This window comes from Melopsittacus undulatus, chromosome 1, assembly GCF_012275295.1.
Source record: "Melopsittacus undulatus isolate bMelUnd1 chromosome 1, bMelUnd1.mat.Z, whole genome shotgun sequence".
NCBI lineage: Eukaryota > Metazoa > Chordata > Aves > Psittaciformes > Psittaculidae > Melopsittacus > Melopsittacus undulatus.
In genome coordinates, this window is record NC_047527.1 from 131,817,143 (window position 1) to 131,831,696 (window position 14,554).

Genomic DNA, 14,554 nt, shown 5'->3' on the forward strand with positions numbered 1-14,554 from the left:
TGGAAGGAAGGTCTACAGCAGTGTGAAGGAAGAACCCAATATACAGTAACAGAGTCATGGTAGAGAAAAATTATTTCTATCCCCAGATACTTATTTTCACTGGAAATGTTATGATTTAATTATCAAAGCACGGTAATTATGACCCATGCAATACTAATGATTATTGGCAACAAGGCTCACAAGGACGCACAGTCTAATTAGCTTTAATGGGATGGATTTAATAATACATTGGATTAACATCTGTTAGAACCAAGTATCAAGATTTACTGTTCTCTGAATAAATATTGGCCTCTTGCTTTCAGGTCAATAAATCTTAAGCTTGTCTCCATTTAAATGAGTATCTACTTATTAAGTTAACACTCTTCTGTTTCCTGTCACCAACTTTAGTGGAAGGAGAGGGAAGCTTCACTTCCCTCTTGCTGTATCAAATGCTTCTCTTACAAAATTGCAAGAGAACATTGACTTTGTAAATAGAGGAAAAAAGCGTTGGTCCCTACACTCTTCATCCTTTCTTCACGTGAAACTGCCCTTCCTTACTGTTGCTTGATGGGAATTTCAGAAATGTTCAGAAAAATATCAGTTACTGGTAATGCCATAGTAAAAGTGTGTAGCTTGCATCATCTGCTCTATTAAGTGGTCTTTATATTTTGTATAATGCTGTGAGTGGTGTCAAAAATGTTTGTGGGGGTGAGTGGGAGGAAATCCAGCTCCTTCACGTGTACTGAGATAAAACGTTTTTTCTAGGACTTCAGGTTTCATTTTGTGCTTCAGATATTTAAGCACAGATTCTTTTCTATCTGTAGGTGTCTTGAGAGGACTGAGATGAAATATGTCTACTGCTGAACCCATGACACTTTTTCATGCCTACAAGGGAGGAATTTCTTGTTCCTCTCCAAAGGGGTTGCCATGGTCAGAAATATCTACAAGTCTTCCAAAATTTCTTATAAATCAGAAGAGATTCTCTAAAAGCAGTAGCAAATACTTGATATCCATTCAGCAAATATTTAGACCTTCCTTTAAAATTTAATAAAGTTATAAGGAAATGTGTTAGTGTAACTCTACTGCAGATGAATTCAGCTATGAAACTCCTCATGACTTCAATGGCAGACTTCTATAGGTGAATGTTGATTAATGAGAATCTTTTCCAGAGCCACTGGTCAGTTGGAGACTTCATTAATTTTGTAGGAAGATTATTTGTATTTACTGAATTCTGTGGAAACTTTTAAATAAAAGAAGTGAAATCTAGTACACTTAAATGGGCGAGTTTTATATAGTAGATTGTAACTGCTTTCAAATATCAAAAAATTGTTCTTGTGCTCTCTCATAAAAAATATCCTTGATCGTGTGGGAGCATGAAAGAAATGTGCAGGTTTTTCATCCTGCTATTCTTTTCCTTCTAATTGTACCATTTTTATATTTTTGGTGTGATTTGGAGGTAGCTGTGACACTAAAGGAAATGACAGCATTTGCTGTAGTCCAGAGCGAATACGTGGTCAGACTGGTGGAACAATATGGTTCTTGAAGCAATTCTGAGTACAGGATTAGGTGGTTTGATGTGCAGCTCTGAATGCTGAGCTACATCTATAGGGGCATAAGGAAGGCCTGAGATTGACAGTTGTTTTCTTTGCAATGTATTCTTTTGAGAATTTTGCACATCTCTGCAAAATTGATGCTATATTTTGAGCCCAGTGTGCCTTTTCCCCTCTGACTGACCTTAAATTATCTAGGGATTGACAGCAGTCTAGTTCTATTTAGCTAAGACTTTTATTTACTGTAATTACCTATATTTCAGTTCTTTAGTTTGCGTATACTTGTAGGTGCAAAACATTATTTTTTCTTCACTTTCCACCCTTTTCAGACCACAAGAAAAAAACCTGTAGAGATCCTGCTTTGTTCTTTCAGTTTCCTAATTGTCCATGCATTTAAGCATAGAGTTTTGTAACATACGTTATATTTAAGTTGAGGAAAAAAAAGAAAAAAAAAAAAAAGGAAAACATGCTGGAATGAACATTGTCCTGGGACAAAATGTACTTGGGAAAAGTGTTGAATTTGATAGAGCTTTGTGTGGAAGGGTTTGATGGTCTTTACTTCATGGTCATATCAGGCTCTAAATAAATGAGTTTCAGGAAGGCAAACCCATTATATTAACTGACAGCTATTGGTCCTATGTTTCACTGGATGGAAGGGAAAGGGGATCATTTTCTTTCTTAAATGGGGTGCTCAAATCAGACAGCAGCCTTGCATCTGTGGTAGCCATCTGGGTAATCCCCTCATCCCCTCAGCCTCAGCAAGACTGTAAACACTTTCTAAGAAAGTCATCATGATGTTTTAAAGAGAAACAAACAAACAAAAAAGACAGAAATTGTATATAGTTTTGTTAATATTCAAATTTTTCTTTAGAACTGGTTAAACAATATGAGTGAATGAAGACATATTACTGTTCTTTAATTCGTACTATAATGCAAACACAGAAGGTGCTGCTACTGCATCAAAAGCAGTGTGAATAGCAAGTCAAAGGAGGTGATCCTGCCCCTCTACTCTGCTCTCGTGAGACCTCACTTGGAGTATTGTGTGCAGTTCTGGTGTCCTCAACATATAAAGGACATGGAACTGTTAGAACAAGTCCAGAGGAGGGCCATGAGGATGATCAGGGGACTGGAGCACCTCCCGTATGAAGACAGGCTGAGAAAGTTGGGTCTGTTCAGCCTGGAGAAGAGAAGGCTGCGTGGAGACCTCATAGCAGCCTTCCAATATCTGAAGGGGGCCTCTAAGGATGCTGGGGGGGGATCCTTTGTTAGGGACTGTAGTGACAGGACAAGGGGTAATGGTTTAAAACTTAAACAGGGGAAGTTTAGATTGGATATAAGGAGGAAGTTCTTTACTGTTAGGGTGGTGAGGTGCTGGAATGGGTTGCCCAAGGAAGTTGTGAATGCTCCATCCCTGGTGGTATTCAAGGCCAGGCTGGACAGAGCCTTGGGTGACATGGTTTATTGTGAGGTGTCCCTGCCAATGGCAGGGGGGTTTGAACTAGATGATCTTGAGGTCCGTTCCAATCCTAACTATTCTATGATTCTGTGATTATGCCAGAAGCTGATTTGTGCAAGTTGTATGTAGGATCTTAATAGCTGGGAATAATTCCAAGTTTCTGAAGTGACATTTCTTTTTCTACACCAGAAGTGAGTAAAATTTTTGAATTTGTGTCACTATATAATATAATCTCCCCATTGTAAAGTTCATGTCCCAGCCACAGATGTCCACATTGCATCGTGACTTTTTTCTCTCAATGGAGTAGAACAGAAGCTTATCCCTGTGCATACAAACTCAAAAGGATATATTTTTTGTTAGTTACTCTTGCTTTCAAGGTGACAACCAATCCTTTCATCTTGGATGTAGAAGGGTAGCTTGCTTTTGGCAGGGTTGGAAGACAGGCAAACCTACTCACTAAAATGGGAACTTAACAAATGTTGCATAGAAGAAACTTGTGTATGTTATGAAAGCCTTTAAAATAATTGTTTTTTTAATGTTCAAATCTTATTTAAATAGATCAGAGCACTGGATTCATAGTGTTGCGTACTAGCCTTTGGAGTTTTCTTATTGCCTGCACTTTCCACATGGCTTGTAATAAGACTTCAGTAAAACAACACAGAGATGACAGAAAAATGATAAGAAATCCACATGAATTGTCTTGAAAAGCCATATGTGCTCAGACGGAGACATGGGACTGCGCACCTGGAAAAATCTGTTGTTCACAACTGTACATTTTAGCTGTAAGTGAAAACATAAAGATCTTCAGGTGCTGATTCTGTTCTGGGTGCTGTCTTCACCCTTTACCGTTAGTGTATCTTTTACTATTAGCCTTTTTCTGACTGCTATTTTTGTTGCCTAAATGGCTGTCTAAAGAAGTAATTTAAGGTAATCAAAGTCTAAAGTCATTCTGCTATCCTCTATTAGTCAGATCATTTTCGGTGATTTGTGGGGTTCATTAATGTATCTTCTAGCAAAAAGCAGTGGGTGTGAAGATGATGTACAGCACAGACATATTGCGCATCCCTGAGCTGAAGGTATATGGGCAATGTCAGTATCAGGACAAAAATACAGCCACATCTGTTCTTTGATATGTTAGTTGCTCTGAAGAATGTAGAAGTGGTTACTGCTATTTTGACAAATGCGCCTATTTCTCCTTTTGTTGCCTGGTGTGGCACAAGGGAATCACTGGCGCAATAGTGTATGGCCATAATTTGTTAGTGGTTTAGGGATGTGGGCCCAGAACAAATCCTAGACAAAAGAAAAACATGTTTGGGTTTTCCAAAGTGCCTTGGCTACAGGAACAAAGCTGTGATTGGATGTGCAAATATTTGGTATTGCGATTGTCCTGGCTGGCGTGACAGCTGACAAATGGTCTGAGTTTGTTTTTAATTATCACCAAAAGGGAAAAAGCCTGTGATTTTGAAGCCAACAACTGATGTTGCAGCAAAAGGCAAGAAAATATATTTAACAATGGAGGGTATACTTTCTCAGTGTTATAATACGTTGAAAGCACTATTACATCCAAATATTTATGGTATTTAGCTAGTTTTATATTACAACCAAGCAAGCAAAGTGGTTCATTTGCTTGTATTGTATCCAGTGATCGATACTAAAATGTCAGCTATTGTTCTTACTTAATACTGACTGATATCTTTGATATCAAACTTATCATCAGCAGTCACCCTAGGAAATGTTGCAGATACTTTGTGATTGATATTTGAGACCTATTGAACACAGAAATTATTTAATATACATCATAATACTGTAAAGAATACCCATGAGGGTATCTGGGCTGATCACAGTAGATAGAATTGTAGAATCTCAGAACTGGTTATGTTGCAAAAGAGCTTAAAGATCATCAAGTCCAACCATTAACTTACCACTGCCAACTCCACTACTGAACCATGCCTGTAAGTGCCACATCTACAAGTCTCTTAAATACCTCCAGAGATGGTGACTCAACCACTTCCCTTGACAGCTTGACCCAATGCTCAACAACTCTTTTGGTGAAGATTTTTTTCCTAATATCCAATTGAAGCATCCCCTGGTGCAATTTGAGGTCGCTTCCTCTCGTCCTATTGCTTGTTACTTGGGAGAAGAGACCAACACACACCAATGTATGATGCATGAACACATAGAGGCTTCACTGCCCTGAAGGATTATACACCTCTTGTAAAGGAAAAGAGAAACATGTTACCAGATGGGGCTTTGAGCAACTTGGTCTAGTGGAAGATGTCCCTGCCCGTGGAGGGGGGTTGGAACCAGGTGATCTTTAAAGATCCAAACAGCCTCTAGTGGGGTTAGAGACCAGTCCTATTTGAGTCTGTATTCAGTATTTAAATCATTGTGCTATCATTTAAGCAAGATAAGAAACAATGTTGTGAAGACACACTGAAATTAATAGCCCACATGTCAAAGTTTAAAACTGAGTTGAAATACTTCGTTAATGAGCTTTTATTTACGTTTTTTTGGTGGCAATTGATGTACAATACTTGTTTCTTTATTAACATACATGAATCCAAATTGGTCAATTCTTGCAGGAAGCATAATTTCACAGATTTCAAATAGGCAATAAGTTTTTTTTAAGTAAAAATCATGAACTTCCAAATGAAAATTTGCCCCATACGGGGGAGCCAAAATAGATTTTTGTGCTCAGATGGGAGAGTATATACTTGTCTTCCATAGCAAAGAATGGTTGAGGAAAGAACACAAAATGTGTTTTTCATTTTTGTGAAATCATGAGAATGTGATCTTTCCACTTTGTCAAAAGGGAGACTTTCTTTGTGTTCTAGCTACAAATCTGCAGCCAATTTCTAGTGCAGTATTCAGTGCCTTGGAAAATTTCATCAAGGCTGTATTTGAGGAAGAGAAATAGTTGGAGCTGCTAATATTCTCCTGTCCTTCCAACACTGTCTAGTCTGCTTTTGTGGATCCCTAGAAAGGTTATTGATTTACTGAGAGTGTAGCTTTCTCTAGTAAAAGCTGACGGCTATTTGCAAACTGCCACCTGAACCAGACACATACGGAGGAAATTTAGATAATTACATTCTCCTTCCACTGAAGTCCATGGCAATTCTGAAATTAATTTCAGGAGGAGCAGAATGGGGTCTGGTGACTGGGAGTCATTGCTGCCATCAGCTGGAATAACTCTTGAGCTTTGTGTTGCATAGATGCTCAGTGACCTGGGAACTGTTCAAAATATATGGAAAAATGTTTCTGACAGCCTTTGCCAGTATTAACACCAGCTTTCACAAGCATTCTGACTTTGTAGTACTTGCTGGGCTAGCACATTTAGAGTCATCCACACTACTTGAAGCTGTTCATGTGGGATTTCCAGCCAAATTTTACCAACAAAAGAGGCAGTCTCATGAATTTTTTCACATGTTGTCTTTTCTGAGTGCCAAAAAATTCTAAAGATATTTCAGTTAAGCAGTGCCAGCACTTCTGATGCCACATATTATGTGCAAATAATGGAGCTTTTGGTTTGGCCATTGATTTAAGAAACTGGAAGCTATTCTTGGTTTTAGCTGACCAGAAAGATTTTTTTTTTGTTTTCAGACAAGCTAAAATGAAGCCGTTTGCTCCATTTTGATTTCCTTAGTCCTTTTTTACTGTCTGTAATAAAAATGGGTCAATTTTCAATCAAATTCAAGTTTCAACTGAAAACAGTGTTTTGAAACAAATACTCAAAATATTTTTGTTTCAAAAAATTAGAAAATCTTCAGCCTGTTCTGTTTATTTTTCTGGCTAATGCTATCTTTTCACTTGAGCTCTTTGTGAAATTAGCAATCCCCCACCACAGCCCACAGCAATATAGTTTCATAAATTCATTGCTTAGCAGAATATTTTTACCCCCAGCATTGTTATTGATTTACAGCTCATTCATGTTGCCTTAGTTTTTAAATACGAAATTGACAGAATGTTGCTTTTAAAGAGTATTGCCTCTAGCCTACAGTTTGGAAAAGCTGTTGTGATATGTCAACATCTAGTATAACCAGACTAACACAAGTAGAGTCTGTGAGAATTACAACAGTACAAGTAACATTCAGGTAACAGAGGTACAGTGTCAGAGACATAGAAAATCAGTTGTGATAGGACAGTTTGAAAATACTGTATTAGGTCTAAAATGAGATCCCTTACAGATTAGGGGAGGGCACAGAGAAAGAAATTTATTAATCAAGATTGGACATATTCTTCCATTATCAGCAAGCTATTCTGCAGTTGTCCAGTCTGAGCTTTCTTGCACTTCCAGCATATCTATTAATTGCAATTGTTAGAGACAACATTAGAACAGAAAAATCAGAGGTAAATTAAACCCAGTAGGTGCTTATTTCTTTATTTCAGCAAGAGCAACAAGGTAGCATATTTGTTGGGAAATTCTGCTATTCTTTAGGAAAACTTATTTGGCTATCCATACCCAGCAGCATTAGTACAGCTGGGTGCTCAGTGGATTTACCTCATATGAACAGAAAAGCTATATTATTCTTTTCTGTCCTTTCTCATGAGAAAACATCAGCTATTTTGGTCTATGTATGGGACTCAAGCTATAGGCTGGTAATAGTGGGTATGTATTTTAGAAGTTAATGGGATTGTGTGGTTTGAAAAAGCTAGGCACCTGGCTATCTTATTATGGTTTTTTTTTTGGTAGTTAGAATTAACTTTTACAAACCAATTCTTATTTAAAATGTTCAACTGGAAGCAGCTTACAGTAGATGAGTTCCAAAGCCTTATGCTGTGCTGTGGGGTGGGAACATCACCTGTTTTACAGAGCTGCTCTGGAGATTTCATTTTACACAAGAAACTCATGTGCTAGGAAATTGTTCCTTGCTTAAAAACAGCTTGACCACTCTAAGAATGGTTTTGGAGGCCTTGCTAGCTGGAAGAAGAAGAAATTATCTCAATTTGGTGGTTCATGAAGTCCTCTGAAAAGATTTTAATGCTTAACTTGGAAACTAGCTGTTGGAAACACTAGGTACATTCTGCTTCTGATGAGAATGTGCTCAACTCTATTGATGAGTCAGTCTTTAACAGTGTTTGCTGAAGTGTGCTATGTGGTCACAGCCTGGCCTTCATGGAAATTCTTGATGTGTTGGAGGAATTTGTGTTGAATGCCATTGACCAGTCTGTTGGGGAACACAGTGCTTTTGAAGGTATTGCCTGTAGTATGATTGTGCAGAATCACTCTTCTCAAGGATACTTGAGCCATGGAGAGGGAGATTATTTTCCTGATCCTCCTGGTGCGCTGGGTACTTCATCTGCTCAAGCTGCCTACTTATCACATTGCTGTGTGTGTACTTGCTGGTAAGGAACATCGATATCTTCCGTGTGAATATATCTGAGGGTCAGCTGTGGTCTAAACTCTTGACAGAAACAGCTTAAACTTTAGGGCTAAAACTTTCTGTTGTTTGTAGTGTGGTTGAGTGCTGGCTGAGAGTGGGAGAAGAGTCGCCTGTCACCTAGGTAGATGGAGAAGGAGCTAAACTACTATTTAATTTTTGCTCTAGTTTAAAAACCTCTGCTATTAGTAGTAAGGGAAGCATGAGATTATACAGCCTCTGTGTAGGTCTGAATGGGGAGACTGTGATGCACCCATCAGCCCTCAGGTAAAGCCATTCCCTGGGCTTCTGGTTGCACAATGCAATGTATGCAGATCTGCAGCAGCCTTCCATGCATTGCACCTTCTCCCCACCTTCTGAGGTAGAAGAAGGGCATGTCTGGTAGGTAATATGCTCCTGTAGTGAGTGTTTTAAATAATCTCCAGGATGGATTAACAGGGGAGCCCAGAGGTAGGAAGGAAGAGAAGGGAGCAAAGGCAGGAAGAGGATTTCAGTTTTAGGGTACATTACACTTAAAATTCTGAGACTGCTCCACTGACAGGCCACATAAAGAATTAGATGTACAATTTGAAGTAAGTCCTGCAGTAGAATAATTGGACTGGTGAAGCAATTTCACTCTCACTAAATTGCTTTCCAGGGAGCCTATACTGAATGGAGCTGTGCAGCTCTTTCTGATATTTGAGCATCCTCAGGTCTCATTGACTTCAGTGGGAATTAACCTAATTGAACTCCTCAACAGACAAATTCCTTAGGTTCTAATTTTTCTGCTGCTATTACATTCAGTTTGCCATCATACGCTGTGCTCCTCAAGTCCAAGCCTTAGCATGCATGTGTTATTTAATGGCTCTTGAATGAAACATGCTTAAGTATTTGTGCATATATTCTGTTCCTTACTGCTTTCTGTGGATGGGATCCCCTGATAGTTCTGTTACACTGCATCACGTTAGCAAACAGAACATGCAAAATGCTTACTGGAAAATCTTTCAAAAATAATCCAGTCAAAAGCTCATATGAGAGTTTTATGTTTTGTTTATTTTTAAGTAGGAAGTGTTTGTTTTGCCTTTACAAAAGGATGAATGAACTTCAAATTAAGAGGACAAATTCATTAGCATGGAGGGTAAATTTGGTAATAAATGAGGTGGTGAAAGTGAGATTTTTCTACCTTTCCTTTCCATGAGAGAAGACCTGCTGAAATGTACATTTACAGTCCTCAAATTACTGAAGCTCTAAAAGTTTTTGCCTTCATGGCCTCCATTTGTGCTACTGCACATTTTGGGATAATGGATTGTGAAGCACTGTGTGTTGAGAAGAAGAGAATCAGTAGTGTGATGCAAAAGATGAAATAACTCTGATGGCACATCAATAAAAGCTAAAAGTTTCCATAGGGATTTGAATGTTAACGAAGAGCTTGAGAAACTATATCAAGAGAAATTTGCTTTTCCCCTTGTACTTGTAGTGTCTTTATTCCATAAGCAGAAGTTGCTTGGGGATCCTTGTCAAGTACAGGGGTGGAGGAATTTTTTCTTTTCATATGTATATGGTCCCCAGCAAAATGACTCCAGGGTGCAGTGTCTTCTAAGAATTGTCACAGTGTCATTGCTGTCAGGACATAGCTGGCTTGAATAAAAATGGAAGAGCAGAGCTCTTAGTAACCTTGTGTGCTGTTAAAGGGCTTAACACGTGGAAACTGTAGGAGAAGTAGGAGAATTTTTATCATGCTAGAATTATTCTTTATTTAAGAGAATGTGTGTTGCAGGTCTATACACTGGTGTGCATAACCAGGAGCATTGCCAAACAAGAGTTTTCCAATTTGACTCTACCACTGGCAAATTATGCAAGAACAATTATAAGGCCCAGATTTTGCTCCAGCGTTAGTGCTGCTCAGTACTGCATTCAGTGGTTTGTTAGGATGCAGTTTGGAATATTTGGTCTGCCATAGAGAGGATTGTTTGCTGTGTACATACTTTTCAGGGTATGAAAAGGCATCTCTGTTATGCAAAATAGCTACCATCTCTATTGAAGCAGAAATTAAGTGATTGGTTAGTGGGTTTTTTTGTTTTGTTTGTTTTGTCTTGTTTTTTCTTGAGTATGGACTAAATGAAGTTAGTCTGAAGTAATTCTGAGCTATAAAACAAGAAAACTGAGAAATCCTTTAATCATTTGCTAGGCAGACAGAAACCCAGGTGGGTAATGGTATAGGGATATATTTGATGACTTCTGTTTTAAAATGAGGTATTGCAGATATGCAGCAGAATTGTGTTTTCATTGGTAGCTTTCATTAGGATTTTTATGCAGGAGGCACACCTGGAGCTCCACATTAGATGGGAAAAGGTGCTATTGAATGTGACCAAAGGTATCACAGTATGCCTCTTAATATTTCTGTTGTAATTCTGAGTGTTCCTGTTCTTATTGTTAACTTCTTGTTTCCCAAATGTTTATCAGAACTACTTTTGCAACTTATTTCTCAATTTATGCTTGCAGCAATATGCAAACCCTCAAATTCTGATTGCACATTGTAGTCTGGAAGGATATTAATTGCTTTAATGTGCATACTTCATACTGATGTCACACTCTGGACTTCATTAGAATTCTGACTCCATCACTCTCATAGTTTGAAAAACAAATGCTAAATAAACCACATAGCTTCATCACAAGGACAAATCATAATCAGAGAGACAGATTAAGTTAGAACCATAAACACTTCTCTGAATTCAATATACTTTTTGAAACAATGATAATTTAGGTATCTTCCACTAAATATGGGAAAGCTCGGCTGTTAATATTGAAAACCTCAACTGTTTCTATCTAAGCAAAATGTATGGGACTTGCTTACTAGAATATGCCATGTAAAAATAAAGCTATTAAGGTAAGGTTGGCATCATCATTTTTCTTTTGCAGATCAGGTGAAAGTTTCTGACACTAACTTTTAGAGCTGAAATAAATTAATGTAGAAACCAAGGTTAGGTGATACAGGTATTTGGTTATTCCAAAGTCAAACCATCACAGAAGGAAGTAAAGGAACCTATTGTTCTGAAACACACTGGTGTTATTAGTAATATATCAAAATGCAATACATTTTTTAAAATACTGTTTCTGGCAGAATACTTACTGATGTTGAATTCTGTCTTCCAAGGAATAGGAATTTAATCCAGCAGTGCATTTAAGCTAATGACTAATTTCAAGGATGAGAATGCCAAACTACACACACGCTTAAAGTTAAGCAGAAAATTAATTGAACAAGGTTAAAAGCCCTGCTGGGATGAGATAGAGTGTTCAGCTATAGGGACCTGACTCTTCTGGTCTTAGTCACCTTTTTTTTTCTGTAGTGAGACACCTATGAGATTTTATCCCACTCTATACAAGAGTGGTGTATGCTACTTATGTCTTCAATCTAAGAGATGAAATCTTAAGCTCCAGGCCTTTTCCCTTAATATTGCATCACACTGACTTCTTTGGGAGCTTAAGTTTCACAGGGAGCATGTCCTCCAAGGACAGCTGCTTTGCAGATGTGGTGGGAGAAGGGCCATCAAGGGTGAATAGTCACGTTTGGCCTGGTTAGCACAAGGAGAGAAAGTATGCCTTCAGCCAGCTGCAGTTAATGTACTTCCTATGTGCAAAACTATGATCTAAATCAAGAAGACTTAGGGACCTTAACCCAAGATTTTCCATTACACAGATGAATGCCTTGAGCAGCAGGCTTCTGAGGGGTTTAGATATTGTTCTGATTCTAAGGTTCTTAGGGTACAGTCTCCCTCTAAACCTGCAGGTCTGAGCTTTTCTGTTTCCTGGGGCAGGCAGTGGGAAGGGAGGCAAGATACCTCAAAAAAACTTCATAAATCACAAAATACAGTTCTTGCCCAAATCTGCTGTATTTCTGAGTGTGACATCAAGCCTTTTTGTCTCTACTTTCAGGTTGCTCCTATAATTAAAGAAAGGATGATGAAGAAGGGCAGCATGATGCTTGGGTACCAGCCTCACCAGGGCAAAGTCAACTTCTTCCGTCAGGTGGTGATCAGCCCGCAAGTTAGTCGAGAGGACATGGACTTCCTGCTGGATGAAATTGAACTGCTTGCTAAGGACTTGTAGCTGTAGCTCCACAGCACCAGGCGCTGCTCACATGTGATATGGAGAGAATGGCAGCAGCATTCTGGTACTATTTTGTGAAAAGTAGCAAAAAAAATGCCGTATATTTTGGAAACTATAATTTTACAGAGTGATGTTGAGAGCTTTGCAGGTAGAACACCCCTTCCCAGGAAAGTATTTGCTGATGAGAGCTGAAAGTGGCTGGAACAGGCCAGTGCTTGCGGCACCCCTGCTGCCATTCTGGGAAGTGTTTCCTCAGGAAGGGAGCACTTCTGAAAATCATGTCTACATCCCAGAGAGGGCAGCTATTTATGGGGTGCCTATTCACAGTATAGCTCAAACTGATCACTCACGTACACGAGCAATCCTCCTCTGAAGTAACTGTTAGGAGTGGATTTAGCTCACTGAAGGTAGTGGTCTGGTTAGTAATCACACTGATAAGGCTTGAAATTGTGGACTTAGAGGAAGAGTACTCCTAGGGCTCTAGCTAGATGGCTTGCTGAGATTTTCTGTTGTGATCACAGGCAGACAGTAGAATAGGGCTTGATGGGGTTGTGCAGTTGCCATCGCAGATGTTTGCAGCACACCCCTGCACAAAGGCCCAGGCAGCCAGTGTTGACCCTGCTTTGAAGAGGTTAAACTGGATCATCTGTTAAGGTCCCTTCCAACCTACAGGATTTTGTGATTCTATGAAATACAATCATTGGGCCCAATCAGTGTTTGCCAGGGTTTCCCAACCAAAATATCACCCCCACTTTAGAAGAGCTGTGAATATTGGAATAGCACTTAGAAATTTTAAATCTTTTTGTTAACAGGAGTTACTATCATTTCTGAACTGCTATTCGCTTTCCTCTATTTTTAAAGTGTAAAGATTTATATTGCAGCTTTTAGATGCACTTTAAAATTATAACAGAGAAAAAAGAATATTTACCTGAAAGATATATTTTTTATGCATGTTGACTATATATTAAGAACATAGCAAAATGACTTCCTTGTCATTGTCTGTTTGTATTTTCCTACAGATTTGGGATGACTTTATCTATGTTATCAGTGTATAATTTATATTTTGACACTGAAATTAACGTGTTGATGATCAGAGAAGGCCTGCCTGTAATTTTGTAGGATGAACAGCTTGAATATGGTTTGGTTAATCCTAAATTGCAAAATTAAGTTCTAAACTTCATGTTAAGAATTACAGTATACTTTGGATCTGTTTTTGTTCTATAAAAAGGTCCATTTTATAAAAATAGAAATTTGTTTCTTGGGGTGAAGTTCTTGCAGCAAACTAATGGAAATAACCATGTCTTGCACCTTGTAATCAACACCTATTTAACTTTAATGATTTGGTATTTGTGTCTTATTCTGTATCTGGGGTAGCACTGACCAATATGAACCTTTCTACTATGATGTTTTCTGTCCTGCTGAAAGATGCTTTTAACCACAATGCTTTCGTGTTTCCATTTCATACATTCTACTAGGGTCCAGCATTGCATGAAGTTTGTACTTCCAATCCCCAGGATGTTGGTGTGGAAAATTTAACAAGGTCATGATAACCAAAAAGGTCATGCTGTCAGAGCAGTAGATAGGAGCAAGAGTCACTCTACAGCACTTGACAGATGCCTTTAACAGTGTCCTGGAAGTTAATATTTTTGTGCTATTGTAGTGATTCACTGGACTTTAAGCCGAAACCCATATTGATACCAGTATCAAAATCACACACAATGTGGCCCCAGCCTTTGCCTTGTAATACCCTCAGATCACTGTATCATTTATTGCCTTATGCATCTGGCTACACCAGCTATCATGACTGGAGCTAAATTAAGGGCTGTTGGGCTTATTTAGCCTCCCAGTAAGGCCAGATGGAGTGCAGAGCGCACAACGCAGGCCCTTCCTCCTTCTCTTTTTTGACCTTGAAGTGCAGAACAGAATACAGTGGCAGGATGTTTTGCTTATGGTCCAGATTCTTGGTGAATACTGGATGTTCTGCTGATTCGTGGGGAGGTATGTCATTTCCCATCAGCTAAGAATTTGGTCTGTGGTGTTATGTGACACCAATACTACAAAAAAAAAGAGTGTTCTCGCCTTGTTTATCTTTATGTTAGTACATT

The 14,554-nt window shown here is 38.6% G+C and overlaps 1 protein-coding gene across 1 annotated transcript in view; it reads left to right on the plus strand.

Annotated features, from left to right (window-relative positions):
- Positions 1-12,449, plus strand: part of GADL1 (glutamate decarboxylase like 1) — an 80,340-nt gene extending 67,891 nt beyond the window's left edge. The window contains exon 15 of the mRNA XM_034064031.1: positions 12,276-12,449. Within this exon, the coding sequence (XP_033919922.1) occupies positions 12,276-12,449 (174 nt within the window). The remainder of the gene's footprint in view (positions 1-12,275) is intronic.
- Positions 12,450-14,554: the final 2,105 nt, after the last annotated feature.